The following is a 20,740-nucleotide window of genomic DNA, read 5'->3' on the forward strand; positions in this document are numbered from 1 at the left end:
TTAAATAGGGCAGTAACGGATTATATATGTAGTTGCTGAATGCTAGAAAGCCTGGTGTACTTACGTTGTGTTTGCAGAATTCATATGGTTCTGTTGATGCAATATTGCTACAGTTGGAGCTGCCTGGCAGTAACAGAGTACTCTACAATGTGGCAGACAAAGCAATCCATTTTCTTCCTGTAAGAACATCCCTGTATTTACCATCCAGTGGCACTGAGTATTTCTGTTCTTGCTGTTGTAATTTTTCTTTAATTGACCTTCTAGCTATCATCACCTGTTTTTAGATTTTTAATCCTTTAGAATGCCCCTGCTAGTGCATATTTAGCCATACTCTAGTGGCGTTCAGTTACCCTGCAGGGGTTTTTATTTCTTGGTGCCCCAGCAGCACGGATTACTTCATTATTGTAGTGCAGAAGGGCAGCCAAAGGAAGAAATGCAGAAACTTCTTAAGGTGCATGGGCTTGTGAGTAAATTTTAAGGTTATGAATTTTTAATAGGTTTGAAATTTACTCAAATGTGTTCTGCCATTTTTTTAACTGGGTCTATGTGAATTTTAAAATACTAAAAGGATGAGCTAATATGTGCAAGGAATATAGAGAGCCTTCAAAAACAAATTTTAGATACAGTTCATTAACCTTTTCAAAACTGTTAGCATCACTACTTCAGGACAAGTCAGTACCTTTCATAGGATATTATATACTCCACGTTGCTTATCTCAGAGATCAATGCAATTTAGGTTACTTTTTAAAATTTTTTGAGAATTAAGAAATGTAAAAAATGAAGCCATAAGATTAATTTCACTGGCATACGTATCTGACTATCTGATGTCCAAAATGCCCTAAATATATAGGGCAAGAATGCTGTTTCTTCCTTTAGCATTCATATTTTGTAATGCAAATATCAAACACTGCAAAGGAAGGAGAATTATTTTAACTTGGTAGAACTAAATGGGAGATGGGAGCAACATGGAAATTCCATTTCATGTCATTTTGGAAGGAGGTACTAAATTCTGCTTAAATTCAAGAGGATGATTGGTAAAGGCAGCACTGGACAATTGGATAAGATCAAAGACCTTAAAACTTGCAATAACCCTGATCATTCTGAAAGGTGCAAGATTTCTGTGCATGCTCAGAAGCACTGAGGTTTCAAGTGTGAGGCTTTAACTCAGTTAATCTGTAAGGTCATGGCCCAGACCTTCTGCTAATCAATCACATGCATCACTGATTAAGCCCGGATTTAATAGATACGCTACAACACATGATACCGTGGGGAGGAGAGAATGCTAGGAGGGATGTATTGTGCTGAGGGTTCATCAGAGCTTCTTGCCATAAGATGTAGCCAAAGTGGAATAAGAAATGGCAGAATAATGGTATGGGCAGGAGAATGAATTTAAGCTTGACTCTCTCAGAGCAGATTTGCAGCCGTAAAAATCCTCTTAGCTATGCAGCTTTTGCTTTCAGGAAAGGTTATAATAGAATTGTATCAATTAATAAAGGTCAGCCTCCAATAGGTAGTTTTTTAGAATTATGCTAAGAAATATACTTATCTAAATCTTGTCAAAGTTTATGTTAAGATTGTTTTAAACTATTCCTGTGTCAGAGCTGTGAATATATAGGCAATTTTGAAAGAGATTATATAATGGCCAACAGCAGTAGAAGAGACAATTGGAAATAACGGATCTCTGATGAGATCTGTTAAGAAATGAAATCTTTTTATTTTTTCCTTCTTCTGAAGCAAGTAAGATACTTGTGATGTGTTAATGCAATATAAAGCTTCTGTGTGTGTTTCAGAAAATGTTACTGGAATAGATTTGCAGAAAAAATGACTATCACTTTCAGGTAGAGTACAGATGACAGATATAAATGAAGCTTTGAGTCCCAGTATTAAAAGCTGGTGTTTACTGCAGCTCACTTCTGTTTTAGTGTCTGGGAGCTAGGACTGCTTTATATTCCTGTAAGAGTTTACTGCATGTAGTAAATTCAAAGGTTCCAAACACACACACATATATATAATGCATATACATACGCATATGTAAATGTGTATGCATATACGTGTATCTATCCAAGCCATGATTTGTACTTTTTAAAAAAAATTCCTTACAGGGAAACAGAAAAATACTGTTTGCTGTTCTGCTAAAAGAAGTCTTAGTGGTGAGTGCAAATGTACAAGACTGATTTGCACTCATAGACAGGAACTAATAAGCTGAGTTCTTCATTACTGCCCATTGGACAGATTGGCGGTTGATTTTTTTAAAGATTTTATTTTGCTGTTAATTTATCTTAAGATGGTTTTTTCTAGGCTGAAACTGAGCTTCGTTTCAGCGAAGACTCTGATGGCCATTTGGATTTAGGAAAGAGGTTCTTGAATGTGTATTACCCAAGTTCCATTCCATCAAGAGGACTGATGGGTTTCCTAATGCATGGCAATATTCTCAGGAGCTATGCAATACATTTTGGAGATATCTACATTTTTTCAGTAAGCCCTCAGTTCCACTTTCCCCTTACTTATCCACTCCAACAAGCTCTAAATCCCCTTCCTTATGTGTGAGCACTCCCCTGTCCATTCTGTAGTTTTCTGTGATATTTTTACAAACATCCCAACAGACCCCTAACAGCTCTGTGAAGTTCAGTCTCCTGTGCAATTTCTCAGCACGTCTCTTCCTCTATGGAAGTTCCTTCTTTTAAGAATATTATAAAACATCACAACTCGGAGCATCTAACACCAGGTGTCTGAGGTGTTTGATTTCTGTCTGAGGAATGAACTGCATACTTTGGGAAGTGGAAAGTGGAGCCTGTTGAAAGTTATTTTTCAGTTTGTTGTAAAAGTCAGACAGTTACCATTCCACACCTGGTAAAGGAAAGGTGCTTGTGGTGGTGCATACTCTATGTTAGAGTTCTTCATAAGAGTCCATACAAGACTCAGGTAAGGTTAAAGAGTTTCTTTATATGAATCCACCTGAGCTGAAAAACTGAAATTCAATCAAATGTACAAGCTGGCTTACACCCAAAGGGGAAATCACAGAGTTCCAAACTTAAGCTCTTCTGTCTACTTACATCTTAGTTTATGAATAAATGCAAAATCCTATGAGAAGCATTGAGCTTCTGTTATATGTGAAAGAGAGATTATTCGGACTTTAAGTTATATTCTTACATCTCAGCATAGGTAGTTATGTTCATATTTTTTCATTAACAGTTTGGAATTATGTGCTTAATTCTGAAACAGCAAAAAAAAAAAAAAATAGTGCTCCTCAACACTGTAGAAAGAAATTATTAAATGAATGATACTGAGAATACTTAGTTTTATTTATTTAACAGGTTTTCTGTGTTTTCTGTGATTAATGGAGATTGGACTAAATGTGTCTGAAGTACAGAACTGAAGATAAAGCCTCAAAAATATCATTCATTTGTATTCACCACATACATGATGCTTGATATTATGTTAATAACAATTATGTGCAGCTTTAACATAGAGAGTGATAACAAGCATTTGCTCTTCTTTATGCATTTATTTTGTTACCTTTTTCTCTCTTATCTATTGCTTTTGCTGGCTGATAACCTTTTCTGTGTGTTTCTAATTGCCCCTTCCTCCCTTTCCAGTGCCTGAGTTGCTTTTATATACTTTCATCCTCTTTGCTTGATTTCCCCTTCTTGATTTCCCTCATCTTTTACAACACTTGTTTGCAATGTTTTCTTTTCCTTTGTGAGTTTTGCTGTCCTGTGCAATTTCCTTTCAGTTCTGTGTGCGTACATGAATTCTGGGCATTTTTCTGTTACCTTTTTTTCCTCCTTTGGCATTCCTGTTCAGATGATGACTTTGCAGTGATAGAGACTTCAATGTTGAAAAAGGAATAAAAAGAAAGAAGTGACAGATCTAATCTTTCCTACTGTTAAAAATCCTCAAAATCACTGTAAATTGTTGTGTAAGCCTTTAGCTCAATCTTTTGAAGTATTTTGTGGAAATTGATTGTGATGGATATTAGACAAATCCATGTGTCAAATATATGCAGGTCAGATAATGTGTGTTTGTAAATATTATATTTCTCTCCCTGTTTCTGGAAAAGATTGCCTCTCATCAGCATACCACAAAACTAAATACCAATCTTTTTTGGGGCAACTCTCTATTTCTAAAAGATTAATAATAATTTTTGATGATGTTTATCTTGACGTTACTTACTCTTCTGTAACTTTAGACATGTGCATTATACCAACAGAGGATTGTTTCTTAATTCTGTCAGCAGAATTCAGTGGCAGTCACTGTCTGTTAGTGTGTCAGTAATGAACAATTGTAATGGGATCTTGATTTCTGCTGGAATTCCCAGGTACCTGCATGGAAGCTAATAAGACAAGACTTGAAGGATACCATACATTTTTTTCTTCTGTTTTCATCAAGGAGCCATTTGCAAGAATATGTGTCAATGAGGCAGTGTGTTACTGCAAATGAATAATACCTCAATTAAGTATTTTGGAAAACACTCTGACACAGTTGCACAGAAAGGAAATTTTGTTATGAATAAGACTCAAAGGCTTTTTAATGAAATTGTCTTTCTACTACTGTTCATGTGTACTTCATTATTTTATAATATATTTGATTTATGTGCTAAAGAAAAGGTTCCAGTGCTGGAGAAACGCTATTTTGCACTCATGTCACACCTTTGTATCTATTTTAGTGCAGTTATATAACAGTGAATATCTCCAGTTACTGGTGATTCTTACTCTATATGATTACTCAGTTTATGAATGGAATTTATAAAGCTTCTTTCACCCCAAATACTTAACCATTACATATAAATTGATCCCTTTATACATCAGTAACATAAAGTGCTAACCTTTAATTGGAACACTCATAGTATAGAACTGAATTTGTTACATAAACACTTTGGGAAGGAGAAATATGTGTTAAAGACTGCTGTTACAACAAAAAAAAATCTATATCTGCTTTGGTCTCTTTACATTGAGCGGTAGATTCAAAGTAAGTCCCACAAACAACTGTGATTAGTGTATAAAATCACATCCACAGCACATTCTTAAAACATGGAAATGAGAGAGGTGATTGCCTATCAGGTACCTCTTCAATAGGTCATCACAAGTTCTTACATAGGAGATAAGAGAGTTAAGGATCTGACAGAGCTCAGTGGACCAGCATGGGGTGGTTCAGAAATTCTGGGAGGCATTACAGCCTAAAGGACAGCACAGTGAATTCTCCACATTTGGAACTTCTTCAGTGTCAAGAGTGATCAGAAGTAGAAGGCTGCCAAGATAGCTTAAAAGCCTTTTTGCAGTCTTTCAGCCTTTCTTACCTGTGCATTATATGGTAATCTGACGGGTGGCGAGGTGTAGGATTTCAGCTGTATTTTTAGTTCCAGCAAATGAGGAGGACCCCTTTTTTGCTTTACGTCAAATATCGTCATTCCAGGAACCCTACAGATTGCCGCAGCATTTTGGGTTCCTCTAGGTTAACGACAGTGTTCATTACCTTCTGCCAAATTGTGTCAAGTATTTATACTTTCCCTAGAAATTCTGTCATCCAAACAGGAACTGTGCTTGAACATGGTTAGCTTTTGAAATGTAAAACAATGAAAAAAAATTATTTAAAGAAGATACAGTTTTCAGATTTATGAGAAAGACTCATTTTCTCATGAATGAATGTAACTTTTTCATTTCAGATTTCAGCACAGCTTCCCCTACAAACAAAATAATATTATACACATGAAAATAGAAAGTTTTGGCTAGAATTATAAAAAAAGGATTGGGTTGAGAACATCCCAACTTTCCTACAAAACTGGAGCAGATTCACAAAGTAAAAACAATTTTTCAAAGTTCTTAAAATTGCACTACATGTATTTTTCACACCATTAATAGTATCATGTGTCATAGTCATTGCAATACTCTTTGGAAACTTTACCTTAATGCTTAAGAAAAATTATCTTAGTGACAAAAGATATCAAGTGGTATGGTTCAGTAGCTTCCTGAAATAATCACTTGGGCTTCTAGCCAGACAGGTATGTGAATAATAAAACCCTCTTCTTCTACTCTCTTAGAATAGAAAAAATAATCTCAATTTTGTTCTGCCCGTCTAAAACTTGTAGATGGGTGCATGGATGGTTTGACAGAATTCTGCTTTAAGAATATTTCCCTATGTATCTAGTCTTAAATTTATTATGAGCGGTGGTTCAGAAAAGCCAAGTATATAACGGGAAGAATTGTCTAAAGACAATGGAATAGTAAAAGAAATTATCTTGCATGCTCTCCTTATTGGACTACAATCACACTTAGCTTTAGTGTTAGCATTTGATGTCATTCCAATTACAGAAATCTAGAAATACAGAAAGAAAGGTTTTGTTATATATTCACAAATAATTAAATTTGGGAGCAGGTTTCCATGACTTCCAAGTTATGTGTAGAGGGTGCCTTGTAACAGAGATGTAGTTGTTATTATACCAGACTGTATTGTGAAGAGAGACATATTAGATAGAATAAGTAAGAATGAGAGTCATACTGAAAGGAATAATTTGCCTACTGGGAGCTTGAATCGGTATAATACTTTCTCTTTGACTTTTTTCATCTTTGAGATTCACTTTTGAATTTGATACAGAAGTAATAAGAAATCATGAGTTGCCTTCAACTGCTAACAGCCAGAATGTCAAGACAAAAGTTTGGAAGTTCAGTTTTATTCTGTCTAGCAGCTCTCTGCTGGCATCCATTCTGTATCCTTCATTGTGTCAGTGAATAGACCACTGGACTTCATGACTTACAAAGTATTTGTGGGTTTGTAAATATCTCATTTAACAAAACTAAAAGTGAAACAATCAACATCATAAAACCTTGTGTGTTTTTATAGAAAATAAAAAAATCCATCACAAATAATATTCCACTTTTTGAAAAAGATTTTGAACATTTTTTAAAGTTAAAAAGATGGTTTGAGCTTCTCTTTGGCAGAGCACTTTTAATAAAAACTTCCATATCAGATCTAAAACTTTTTACAGAATCCAAGTTTCAAAACCAACCTTTTTCTAAAAAGTCCCTTATATTATTGATATCCAAAAGATGTCCATTGTAGTGATACGTATTGTGAACCTATAAATCAAAAGTTGATATATTAATGTGCAATTAACAGCATAAAAGGTATTTGCAATAAAATAAAATTCCTCTAAAATTGCTCAAACATTGCAGGTTTAATTATTACAAGAAAAGGAAAGCCTGAACAAAGGAAACATGTAGTAACTTTTTTGAAATTAATTTTGTACAAAACTCCATATTTGAAGTTCTTCTTTAAACTGACCAAACCGCAAAGGAAGAACAATGTCCTGAAGAGTTATGTTTGGTTAATGTAGACAAGCAACTCAATGTAAGCTTCTGGAGCAAAATGATAAATGTGATTTCTGTGCGTCTGAACAAGAAAGCAGGAAGACAATTTCATTTCTGTGTACACTATTGATTGTGATATTGGTTGTACTGTATTTCATGTGTACTGGTGTGCACTGGAGCAGTACCAAAAAAACAGAAAAGATGAAAGTTATAATTAAAAAATCCTCAAATAAATTGGTGATGTTTTTTAAAAAAGAGGTATGCACAAAGATACTTTAGGAATTCAGTCTCTCTGGTTTTTTTTTTAAATATGTCTGAGGTGATCATAAGCATATACGAAGATAGCACATGTGTTTAATGAGAAGAAACACTGGACACAGAAGAGGTTTCTTTAGCTCAGCAGAGACCAGCATGTTAAAAGCAAGGGCTGAAAGCTGTAACCAGAACATCTGAATTGGTAATAAACCAAAAAAGCTGTAACTGTAATGATGATTATAATTGGTACAAACTACCAGTTGAAGTGGTGGCTTCTTCATGTGTTGCTGTGTTAAAATTAGACTGCGTGTCTTTCTAGAAAGGATTGTCTAGACAGCTATAACTTATTAGGCTTAGTACAGTTGTAACTGCAGGAAATATGAAGGTCTGAGATAAACAGAAGACGTGAAACTGATGTAAGGTGCATTTAAAAAAAAAACAACAGAAAGGAATTATGTGCATAAAGGAATTAAACCATAAATAAGTAGTACTGAATATAAAATAGATGATGCAGGCATGGTTGCGTGTGTACCCTATGTTGCTAAGTGATAAATTGTCATACGTTCTTATGACCAGGAAATCTCTACATCTTAGATGCCATCACTCTTGGACCCTAAAATAGAAAATATTGAATAAACTGATAAAATATATAATTATTTCTTAAAATATATAATTATTTCTTACTGTAATACGTTCTTACGTAAATGAGGCTGTGAATCAGATAGTATCTGTATTGGCTGATTAATGTATAAACAAGTTATTATCAACAGCCAATAAATGGGCTTCTCTGGGGAGCTGCTAAGCAAAATTTTATTTTCTACAGGGAATGGGGATTGTTTGTTTAAGGCTGTAATATTAAGTAATGCAATACTAGAAAGATATATCATCCTTCAAGGGACCTTGGTTATAAAGTTAAGAAAACAGTCTTATCCCTACAATACTTGATTGCAGCAGAAAAACAAATATATTTACCAGTAAAAGAAACATTAATTCCTCTACAAAATGCACATAAATATTTTACAATTACCTAATTTCTCAAAACCTATATTGATTATTAATAGTTTATGTGTTTTTTCTTTATCTGTAACCTGCATGACTGTTTAATCATACCCTGTCTGACTCTTGCTCTGCGGTACTGTACATATACAGTGCATCAGTGCCCCCTGCAGTCTTGAAACGCTAGTATAACATTTAAAAAAATATGCTGTTGATCTTTGTTGAAGTAGCTATTCAGAAAAAGAACAGCTTTAAGTCCTGTTGTATCCTTTCGTTTTCTCTTCTTCCTTTTTTAAAAGTGAAATCACAGCTCTTGGGTAAAGAGAAAATGCTTCAGAAATTTAACCCAAAAATCAAGACAGATCTTGACATATTTGTGAGAATTAAAAAATCCCTTTTTTTTTTTTTTCCTTAAAAAAGCATGGCATATGAAAAGCAGAAACCAGAAGCATAAGCAATTCAGAATATATGTGTAAACTTTAAAATTAACAGTTACAAAAAGAAAGTCTGGCTCTCAGAAGATTCTGTAATGTGTAGGATGTTCAGAGTATACAGAAATCACTGCTTCATCTGTGCAAAACTGCAGTAGGTATTCATGTATAGTTTTGACAGTTCACTCAAAATCACACATATAATGTAAAGATAAGTTTGGGTTTTATGTCTTCTCCTTCAGCTTCTACTCAAATCCTTCTCAAATCATTGGTAAATTTTTAGAAACAATATTAGTTATGGGTTTGAGGATTTCTTTTGAAGCTCTGAAGTTTAAAGGAAGCAGTGGTTGGTCATAGCAATAGTAGAAATCTTAAGTAATTTGTCTATGTATGGGGAGAAGGAAATTTCAGCTCATAAAACCCTGAGCTGTTAAAATTGCAAGCAGTGTCAAAAAGACGATGTGAACATAAATGAATTGAACTTCAAAAAACCACCTGTCTCTATGCTATGCAAGAGCTTGTTGAGCTATATATGCTCCAGACCAGCTTTCTGAAGCTCAAATCAAAATGTTAGATATTTTGAATCTTGAATTCTAAATGAGTTGTCTAAATTTTTCACAAAGAAACCAAGAAAGTAAATTAAAAAAAAAAAAAAAAGAAAGAAGGTAAGCACAACAAAGTATTCTCATATCTTTTAACCTCCTGATTGTGTTCAGATGATAGCTTTCATAAAAAGCTGTTTTGTTGATATGGTGATGAGGATTTGGCTGATACGCTTAAATCTGACCTGCTTTGAGATAATGACCCTACTAAATTGCTAATATCAATGCCTGAAATATAGGTGCCCTTCATGACTTAAAGTTACTGAAGAAAGAATGGCAGAAAAATATAGTGCAATTTGAAGGTAACAATGAGAAGTATTCACTCACTCTGCCATTGAGAATATCCTCCCAGTTTTTCCTCAGGTTTCTCTTTGTCTCTTGCTTTGAAACTTGTTTTGTAGTTGGAAAGATCAGTGTCTTTTGGCAACTGTATTGCCTAGTTCCAAATCATAACCAAGTAATTAAACCTTCAATGACATAACCTTTGGGTTCAGGTAGTGTTTGAGATAGATAACCAATTGCTGTTAGGATCAATAGATACAAAATATCAACTTATTCAAATGTTACTCTCAAATAGGTTGACCACCTGATGATTTCAATATAACATACTTTTAATTTAATATGTTCTCTGCCTCCCTATGATCTTGCCATGTCACAGCCTTTGGGCTGATAAGAAGATGGGAGGGTATGAATAATCCATTTTTAACATTTTTCTGTTAAGAAACCACTGTCGTGGTTTAACCCCAGCTGGCAACTGAGCACCACACAGCCACTCGCTCACTCCGCCCCAGCAGGAGATGGGGGAGAGAAATGGAAGGGTAAAAGTGAGAAAACTCGTGGGTTTAATAGGTAAAGCAAAAGCTGCGCATGCAATCAAAGCAAAACAAGGAATTCATTCACTGCTCCCCATCAGCAGGCAGGTGTTCAGCCATCTCCAGGAAAGCAGGGCTCCATCACGTGTAACGGTTACTTGGGAAGACAAACACCATCACTCTGAACATCCCCCCTTCCTTCTTCGTCCCCCAGCTTTATATGCTGAGCATGGCATCATATGGTATGGGATATCCCTTTGGTCACTTGGGGTCAGCTGTCCCAGCTGTGTCCCCTCCCAGCTTCTTGTGCGCTGCCAGCCTACTCGCTGGTGGGGTGGTGTGAGAAGCAGAAAAGGCCTTGACTCTATGTAAGCAATGCTCAGCAATAACTAAAACATCCCTGTGTTATCAACACTCTTTCCAGCACAAATCCAAAACATAGCCCCATGCTAGCTACTGTGAAGAAAATTAACTCTATCCCAGCCAAAACCAGCACAGTAATCCAGGTTGAGAAAAGGCAGCTCCTTAATTATTCCTAGTCCTAACCAAAACTGAATAGTTTAGTGCAGCACAGTGGCATGTTGTTCTTCTGCTACATTTGATCTTCATTCCTATGCAGACAGTTTTGAGTGCTGTTCTGCAAGCTGAAAGGAAAGACAGAAGTCTGCTGACAAGGCATCTGGAATTTCGTCTCCTTATTTCTTGTCTGTGAACTGTTATGCTTTTCTTCCAGTGTTCACACTAATAATAACACGTCTCAGTTGCAGTCTTGATAATGCTGCCTGTTACTATCTCTCCATGTTTTAAGATTTTGCTAAACAAGAATCACATTCTCTTGCTAATGTTAAAGTCGTATCAATCTCTTCACTGCAAACTTAAATCTCTTAAAGGTTTAGAAAGATCGCTTTAGGTTGTAACAGCTTAAAATAAGCTCTATCCTTTGCTGTAAAGGTATGTGATTCATAGGGAATGCTTTTAGCAAATGTTTTGAATACCACAAAATGGTTCAGGATGTTTTTCAGTTATCTAATCAAAACATGCATGATTTTAAGTGTGACATAGTATGTAGAACCAGGAATTTGTCCTCACTCGTCACAGTTTATTTGTTCAGTTCCATCTGTGCTCAATGGAGAAAGGTGGTCACCTGTCTTACAAATGGATGAACTGGAGATGCCTCTCTCTGTATATAGATTGTCTACAGGGAGAACCAAGATGATCAGCTCAGGCAGGTTTCCAAACTCTTAGGCAGATAATGTTGGATGAAATGAATTCTGCCCTAAGAGTTTTATTGGCAGATGAAATTTCTTCAGATATTTAGGAGGGAAAAGGCTATTTTGGGTGGTGTTTTGATGCCTTGGAGAATTTGGAATTGAAAAGAGATTGAACTTGAGGTCATAAGTACTGAGCATGTTAATTACTTTGTTATTAATTGTTCTGGTTGCTGCTGTCATTGTCATTGTTACACTATTTGTTCACTCTCAAGTAAAGTGAGAGTGCTCACTACAAAAACACATTGTGGCCAAAATTCAAATAGTTTTCCAATTACATGGAAGAAAAATATTCTGTATTCCAGCATTTAACAACTTTGCTTTAGGAAAATCCCATTAATAAGAACATAACTTTGTTTAGTGTACCCTTACAGTCATTTCATACTAATATAGAGATGAATACCAGGGGATGCACAGGGACCGTGGCTGGTAACAGTCAAGACCAGTTACTACGAGTAGCAGCTCAGTGTGAATCAACATGACTTTCCACCTGAGCTTCCCAGACCAACAGCAGCCTCCCTGTTGGGAAGGAAAGTGGAGACCTAGTGAACATAATGGGGCATGGTGTGGAGTGAGGGCACGAGGGAGTGTGTGAGATAATGAAGCAGGGTGAAAGCTCTAATCTTGTTGGTTCTTAAGTATCAGATCCACTATGGGCTGTTGTTTACTCTCTCATCTGTGGCACGTGCTTTATTGACTCTAAAATATTTTTTTTCCTCATAGAAAGAATATACATAAAGGCCTATTATTTTAGTTCCTTATCTGTTACCCTGTAAAATACTATTTAGGAAGGTTTCAGTAGTATATTTTTTTACTCTATCTGTTAATATCACAGGAAATTTTTGACCTGTCATATTTACAACATTCTTCTGTATGCGCTCGATGAGAATGCAGTAATATTTTAATTAAATGCCAGATTACTGATGAATAAATGATGTTTGTGTTTATGCATGCCAGCCATCTCCAGCATTAAGATATAATTAGAAATTAAGTCTGGAAGAAAGAGTAGATAATACATAACAGTACTCTGCATTTTTAACTCTTTCTGTACTAATGATTTCTACATGTCTGTCTCATCTTGCTTGCAGGCCAGCTCTCATGGTAATTTCAAGTGTGTGATACAGAATGCCTTTTTATATTCCCATCTCTCTCCAGTCACACAGCCTTTGAATAGCAAAATGCTTTCTATTCAGCAATCTTAATTAATATTTATAAAGCAATGTAGGCCTTCCCTACTTCTATTATGTAGGCAAGGACTATTTTCAGTACATGGGGAAACAAATGCAAAAAAAGATTAAGGACTCTCTGAAAATTATTTAGATGCCTAAACTATTCTTATGTGAGGCACTAAAAACAAAGTACTCTCAAAACTGCATTTTATCTGTAATATGTAATCAGGGTGCATTGAAGTTCCAGTCTGCCAAAGTGTGTGTTTCCATGCATTTCTAGAAGGACCTTGATTCTCTTGAGAGTCCCCCTCACTCCTGTTAGGGTCTGAGAATGCCTCTACTCATCCTTAAAAAGTGTATCTCACAGAGGGCAAGATCTACTACGCATGCCCAGAAGAAATTGAGATGAGACCGTATGTATCCTATGGTCATACATACCTGCTTTCACTTTTTGTTCTTTAGGTCAATGGTAAGAACACTGTTCTGGTTTATCAGATACTTGACTTCATTTGTGTCCTCAGCTTGATGGAATTATAAACTTGCCAGTCTGCTACCAGAAGTTCTGTAAGAACTCCCCAGACCAGTCCCTTGGTCTGTTCTGTCCTGCATGGAACAAGCATTCATCGGGTTGACTGGAGAAAGGAAAAGCATTTGCATATGATTCCCCATCCCTTGCGTTAGAATATTCATCTGAGTACAGACTTGGATTTTTCCGCTGTATCCACCTCTTGAAGCATTTCATTTTCTTTCTTGGAGAGGCAGGGCTGTAGCCATCCAGAGAATCTTCACTGTGGGCAAAGACCAAAGGTTTGGGTACTATAGTCCTGAGAATTACAGTGCAGAAGTGTTGCCTGAGATGAATTATTACTTAGGAAATCAATTGCATATTGAGGCTCTGGAAGTGATTCTCCTTTATCCCTCACAGACACATTGTCCGATAATATTTCATAGGTAGATCTTCCATTTTGGAGTCTAAATTATGGATAGCATCATTGAAGTGGAAGAATGTCTTTAGCCCTTGAAGCTCTGGTAAACAGTAGTGACTCCATTCTGGAATTGTGATTTTTTAGACAGCTCTCACGGCATCTCTGTTACAGGAACTCAAGTTACCCAGGACAATTTACTCAGCCATTTAGGACTGGGACAGAATCATTACATTCTAATCTTGCAGAGGCTCTTCAGAAGGACAAGTACAGTGCCATGTTAAAAAAATAACATTTCTGATCTGCTGAGAGAATCTTCAAGGAGGGAATGGAAGTATTTTTCCCATTCAAAACCACTAGTTTCAAGAAACAAAAGTAGTTGCATAAATCAGCAGAAAGATGCAGTACTCAGGCATTTCAAGTGCTGTTTTTCTAAGTGGCAGCTAAGATGAAACTGGGAAGAGGTTTTCTAACTGTGAGTATTGAGTAAATGTAAAAGAGAAAGCTGAAGTTCAGACAGATTCGAGATTTGCTTAAACTTCAGAAAGTTTAAGATTTGCACATTGGTCCACTCAGTGCTCAGTAGTTTTGATTGCTTGCCTTTTTTTGAGTTTAATGTTTGGATGATAGAACATTGAGGGGCTTGAAAGGGAGGATGGGGAAGGCTATGAAGCAGGAAAACCAAGCCAAAGTAAAGATCAGTGTGAACAACTGAGAGATTCAACGCTCACTTACTTCTGCAAGCAAGCCAAGTAAAAAGAGGACTGGATTTGGTACAGAAATTCAGTTCTAGCAAGACCATTATTTGTCAATTTAGGGACTAAGAGGGTTTTTTTCAAATATCATCTAAGAAAGATTCATCTAAGGAGGACTCGCTTTAATGTCTTGTTTAGGAAGGCTTTTGCTATTACACTTTCACCATAAACTGTTGTTGCTGCAAATTCTGTGTCACATCAACTTATTTATCTGTTGTAAAGTCTATGGAATCTACGTGCTTTAAAGCAAACAGAACAGGAATACGCCTCGTAGCACATGTAGTTCCTTTTCCTCTTTCCCCTTTCATCTCTCTTTCCATACCTGACATTTCTTCCCACACCTGGCACTGCTATGCATCCTGGAGTTCATGATTTTTTCTTCGGATTTGTAAACGAAGCTTTCATAAACCTCATTATATCTGTTAATTGCATTCTCACATCCTCAGCTGCATTGTAAATCGAATATATTATTTGCATTGCTAAGAGTTTGCACCATTAAATGAGATGCTGTGTGTGCAAAAGCAGTTGCAAATGATGTTATACCAACTGCGAATTTTTAAATGGAAAGCTGCAACTACAGGATCACTGAGTTCTGCTACTGAATGTTGTGCCTAGTAGGAGGGAGAAGCTGGGCTCATAGCCTGGAACATACATTGAGAACTGAATTTTTTAAAGAGATATGCCGCATCATAAGTCATCTCTATTAGGAAAACAGACACCTGATTCTTCCAAATCAAACAAAGACTGGGATGGGTGAGGAAATAAGATTCAGATATAAACTGCTGAACAAAAATAATCCCTCTCTGGTAATCTCTTAAATTGTTTTCTCAGTTATTGTGTCAAGTGATTTAAGTGGTTTCTCCAGTAGAGTAAGTGTGCAGATACACTGTTCTGCGGATTCATTGAAATCAGTGAAATGCTATTTAAAGTATTATTCTTGATATGGTTGTGAACAGTGAAATAAACAGCCTGTAAAAGGCTTTGTTAATTCTTGCCAAATTACGTGCAAGGTACTAGTTTTTTATTCCCGTTTAAACCAACATTTCCATAAAGTGCCGTTGTTTTCAGTTTCATAAGGTTTTTGAAATTATATTCTATCATGCATGCTAATGTCCTTGAAAAATCTTTCTTTTGGCTCCAAAATCTAAAACACATGCTTATAATAGTATTCTGTCACAACCTAAGAAAAATGGCATGTACACACTTCTCCACCGAAGAAAATTGCAAATAAAAGCAGTTGCTTCCCAGCACAAATTACTTTATTGACAAGCTAAAAATACAAACTTTCTTATCGCACTCATATCAGATAAGGCTAAATCCATTACTTCAGTAATAAAATGTTAAGTGCGTAAGTACCAGAAGATACAGGCAGTGGTGATGTTATCATATCATTGGGACCCTCGTGCCATTGCATGTCTCATCAACCTGCTTCATGGAAAAATGTCAGAGTGCTTCTGCAGACATGGCTGCCATCAACCTGATAATGAATTACTTTGGGGACAAGTCTGCTTTCTTTGCAGGTCTCAGTTTGAAGTCCATTATATAGATAGATCAGCCCTACGAAAAAAAGGGTTTTTTTCTTATATTTAGGTGGAATTTCTTGTATTTCAGTTTGTGTCCATTGCGCCATGTCCTTTCACTGGCCACCTGCAAGAAGAGTCTGGCTCCATCTTTTTCCCTCCCCTCCCCCTCAGGTATTCATACAAATTTACAAGATCCCCCTGAGCCTTCCCTTTTCCAGGCCGAACAGTCCCATCTGTTTCAGCCCCGATCACTGGCCCCATTGCAGGTATTAAACCAGCAACAACCAGCTCAGTCCCCAGTGAGGGACTTTCGTTAACTTTTTAATCCGCAGTGCCTCTGATTCCCCACACTAATAGTTTCAGGCTCTTTTTGAAAAGAGAAGGAGAGCGTAGGGGAGCGGGAAGCACAGTTGGTTAGGCTATGTGTGCTTTTGGTTTAACAGCGAACATGGTCCCTAAGTGCTATATTCCTGCTATTGAGCTGATCATACATCTCCTTCAGTAGTAAAGAATGTAGTAGAAAATAAACAAGACTTCAAATTGCACTAAAATCTATATTTAGACAAGCATTTCAAACTTACATGCACTCAGCCATGAAATACAAGGTTACAGGCCTCTAAAAGTCAGCTGTTTGAGGTCATCTTAGGATTAAAAACAATGTGTTGATGCTTGCAGCAAGTTAGAAGATCTCCGTGTGCATTATTGACCTGAGAGGCAGTGACAGGCTGGGAAATTGAAAAGAAAAAAAAAGAGAAAATTGTGGCCTTGTTGTATAGTATCAGTGAATCAAGTTTTGCCTGATTTATTTTTGATGCGCTTTGTCAAAACTTCTAACACCTCAATTACTAAATTACTTTAAACACTTCCCAGGTCTTTATTCAAATAAATGTTTTAGTTAAACTGCATTGAGCCAAGGTCATTGCTTATTCACAGCAGCAGCTTAGATGGCTTGTGAGTGCAGCTGCAGACATTCCCCCACTAACCAGCCCAGGCAAACTCTTCTCCGCTTTTGCGGTAAGGCAGCGAGCTGCAGGGCGCCTGGAAGCGGTGCTGGCACGTAAGCAGTCAGGCACCATCTAGAAGCAAAACATCCAGAACACCACGGCAAAGGCTGACACCTTGTGAAAGACTAGCAAATGAACCAGGGAGAAATCAACCTGCCAAGGAGATTTCATTCCTTTCTTCTCCGCGGATTAGAATGTCAACCAAAAAATGAAGCGAGGCTACATTACTTGCGCTCATAAAATTTCATGTGAAGCACGCTCCTGTGATTCTATTTTAGAGAAAAACAGTAGCTTCCTGCCAGAAAGGGGATGGGAAACTTCCACAGCTGGAAATCGGTGCTTCCAGTGGACACCAGAATGCACGGTTTGCCAGTCAGGCAGATATCCCTCTCATTCAGTATTTTACCACTGACAGTAGCTGTGACTAGAGTCAGAGGAATAAATTTTGCAATGGTCATCTACAGGTTTATCTGTCATTAGAGAAATGGTCTTTCTAATAGCTAGTAGTGAGAGCTTAGTTTATGCACCAAGTTTTATTTAGTTTTTGTTGTTGGTTACTTTTCAGGAGGAACAGAAAAATCAACCCCAAATCCCAGTAATAGTTCCCAACAAATTTCTCCTGTAAATATCTGATTCTTTATGTAAGCCTACTATTAGTTCAGAGTTTCTTGAACATTTAGGCTATATTTGGGGAGAAAATGAAGATTTTAATTTTTTTTTTAATCAGTGTTGTAATCTCAGCAGCAGGTGACTAAGCATTTTCAATTCGCTGTGCTAGCCTGGTAGAAGAGAGCACACATGTTAGTGCACTCTTAATACTGCTCTGAATGGAATAGCCCATATGAAGATCATGTTTGTTATTTCCCTTAAGAGAAAAGGATCGTTATAAACCCAGCAATTTCTTTGTTGTAATTCTGTTCATATAAATGGAAATGTTGTTATTCTATTCATGTAAATGGAAATAAACAGGAAGTCACTTATTTTCTTAAAATTCCAAGCCTCTTATCGACAAGTCCTCAGTCTCCAAAATCTTTTAGGGATTTGTTTTCAGCCTTCTTGTTGTCTGCCATCTTTTTGCATGCTTTTCTCTCACATAAAGTGGATGGCTTTTAACTGCCTGGAAAGCCCTGTATCCTCATTTCTAACCACCATAGTGTGTGTGTTTTGGCTGTCGTATATTTTGGATGCAGTCTGCGTCCCTGCTTCAGTATCCCCTTCTAATGCTTCCCTTACCATTATTGCTCTGCATGTCTCCTCTTTGCTGTCAGATAAGCCCTGTGTCCCTTTTGTTCTTTCCCAGGCTCCACTCCTTTCTCAATAACTGTGCCTTTCTCTGGGTCCCCTTAGATATTTACTTTGTCCTGAATTATTTCTATCCTTCCTCTGCCCAGCTTCTTTTCCTCCCTACCTGCCTCTCAGCATGTATCATTTTCTTTGTACAGGTGCTGTATTGATAATTCAGAGGACTGATTGTTCAGTAGTGACATTTACAGACAACATACTTACTTGGGATGTGTTATACTGATTTCTTTCAGAATATTATGAAGTTTGTTAGTACCTTCTAAAATATGGATTTCAAAAAGGAAATTCTTAAAATCAGTTTCCAGGTTGTCATGACTAAATGGGATATGTAAAAAATTTGGAAGCTAGATTTAAGAAGACAGATGCCTGGAGTGGAGAATGCAAAGTCAGACTGAAGGTGTCCCATCACACCGCTATGTCCCCATCTGCCTTGCTTCTGCAGTCACACTCTTCTCATGAGGCATCATCCCTTTCGAATGCTGCTTTTTAAGACCTACTCCAACCTCTACAATATGGTGAAACAGAAATGTTAGCTGATACAAGAGCAAGTGACGAGGAGAGAGGGGAGGGTGCAGCAGGGGCCAATATATGATTTTTTTAATATTATTTCTTGTAAAGCAGGTTTATACCACCATTTTCACCAAAATAAGTAAGAATTTGGCTGTGATGCCTATAAACCATTGTATGAAGTATTTAATTTCTATGTTCTGTTTTGGCCAAAATGTTAGTGTCATTTCAGTTCAACCTAGTCTCCCTTTCTCTAATATGTTTTTTTTTTAGAACATTAAGACATAAGAGAAATATTCAGAATGTTTAAAATTACCAGTGAAATAAAATAGTAAGGTATTTTGTTAGATTACTGTTGCCAAATTTCAGAATTAGAACCTGCTTTCTGGAAAAAAGCAAAACCTCTTGAACTTCATAAAACGAAAAAAGGTGTATCACTTATGTAAAATTTAATGAAAACTATTTTTTTGATTGCGCAAGCTTATTAAATAGTCATGAATCTTCTTGTGACTTTTGATTCCTTTTGTTTTGCCATAGTAATTTGCTCATAGTAATTTGTGTGTTGCACACAAGTTGTTCTGGTTGGTAAATCGGCAGCCTCAAATTTGTATGGTTTTAGTGAGTCAGAAGTTTGGCTCTCTGGATAAAAAAAACAAGCAGTAACAAAAAGAGTTGATAATTAGGACAAACTGGTGGTATTGCTAACTAATTTCTAGAAACTTTGAGATAGGAAATAATTAAAAAGGAGGCAACTGATTAACATATCAGTCTAGTAGTTAATGTGAGAGATCAAAAATTGAGACGGGAGGGATAATGTCATTCTAAATAAGAAAATTTGTGGGGAAAAGTGGAAACACATTCATCTCTCTTTCGCTCCCCTCCCCCCATATAGTTATTTCTATTAATTAAAAGACACTGTATTGCTGTATTACAGCATTTTCCTTCTGCATATGCATGCTTAATCTACTTGGATGGAAGTCATGTCTTTTAGAACAGCCTTATGAGATATGGTAACTTCAAGCAATAAAATATTTAATAATACAAGCGTGTATTTATTTATCACTCCATTGTTGACATCCACCAAAAAGGAATTATGAGAGTATGTACAAACTGTGCTACATGCATGGAGGTTATTTCTTGCTCCCTCACAGGAAAAAATACCTTCATTATCTTTTTGCTAGATTTCAGGATGGGGGCTCGATTTGGAAATTACTAATGTACTCACATTTTCTTAAATATAACCTGAATTTCTAAACAAAAACCCTACTGTTTTTAAATGAAGCTGAAGTGTAGTGGCAAAATCAGGTCTCAAGATTTTTTGTTTTGTTATGTTGTCTCTACCCTTTCAGGATTCCTGTACCCACACATCTGTCAACAGCATTGTCTATGGTTTCTTCTGATGTGCCTGAGTTGCCTGAGCCAGTTGTGCCCTCTCAGATTTCCCCCGAATTGCTGTCTGTATGCCAGGAAGGACTGTGCCATAACGGAGGGACTTGTCATCCTCTCTCTCTGCCTACTGGGGCCATCTCGTTTCAGTGTGACTGCCCACTACACTTCAGTGGTCGATTCTGCGAAAAAGGTAGTTGTGGTTCATTCTTTCTCTATTAGTTGTGAAATGCAAGTTGTCTTATGCTTCTCTGGAGCAGGAAAAGGGGAAGAGGTAATGATCATCATGTTCCTCTGCTTTTTGTCCCAGTTACTGTTGGTAACTCAGGACTAGATTCATTGAGGTATTTAGAGTAATGCTTATTTGCAGTGTAAGAAAGATGGGCGATATCAGTTAGGCACACTAGTAAGAGTTGCAGACTTGAGTTAATGAAAAAAAAATGTATTATTTGTGCAAGTTGTTGTGCACTGTGTTAATGCAAGTTACACGACATATTATTTCT

At 36.7% G+C, this 20,740-nt stretch overlaps 1 protein-coding gene across 1 annotated transcript in view; it reads left to right on the forward strand.

The window, feature by feature from the left end:
* The window catches only part of EYS (EGF-like photoreceptor maintenance factor), a 923,675-nt gene that overhangs the window by 674,223 nt on the left and 228,712 nt on the right, over positions 1 to 20,740 (forward strand). The window contains exon 37 of the mRNA XM_087776394.1: positions 20,201 to 20,430. Within this exon, the coding sequence (XP_087632520.1) occupies positions 20,201 to 20,430 (230 nt within the window). The remainder of the gene's footprint in view (positions 1 to 20,200; positions 20,431 to 20,740) is intronic.

Source organism: Nipponia nippon, unplaced genomic scaffold (genome assembly GCF_047370975.1).
Source record: "Nipponia nippon isolate SJK-2023a ecotype South Korea unplaced genomic scaffold, ASM4737097v1 scaffold_4, whole genome shotgun sequence".
Taxonomy (NCBI): Eukaryota; Metazoa; Chordata; class Aves; order Pelecaniformes; family Threskiornithidae; genus Nipponia; species Nipponia nippon.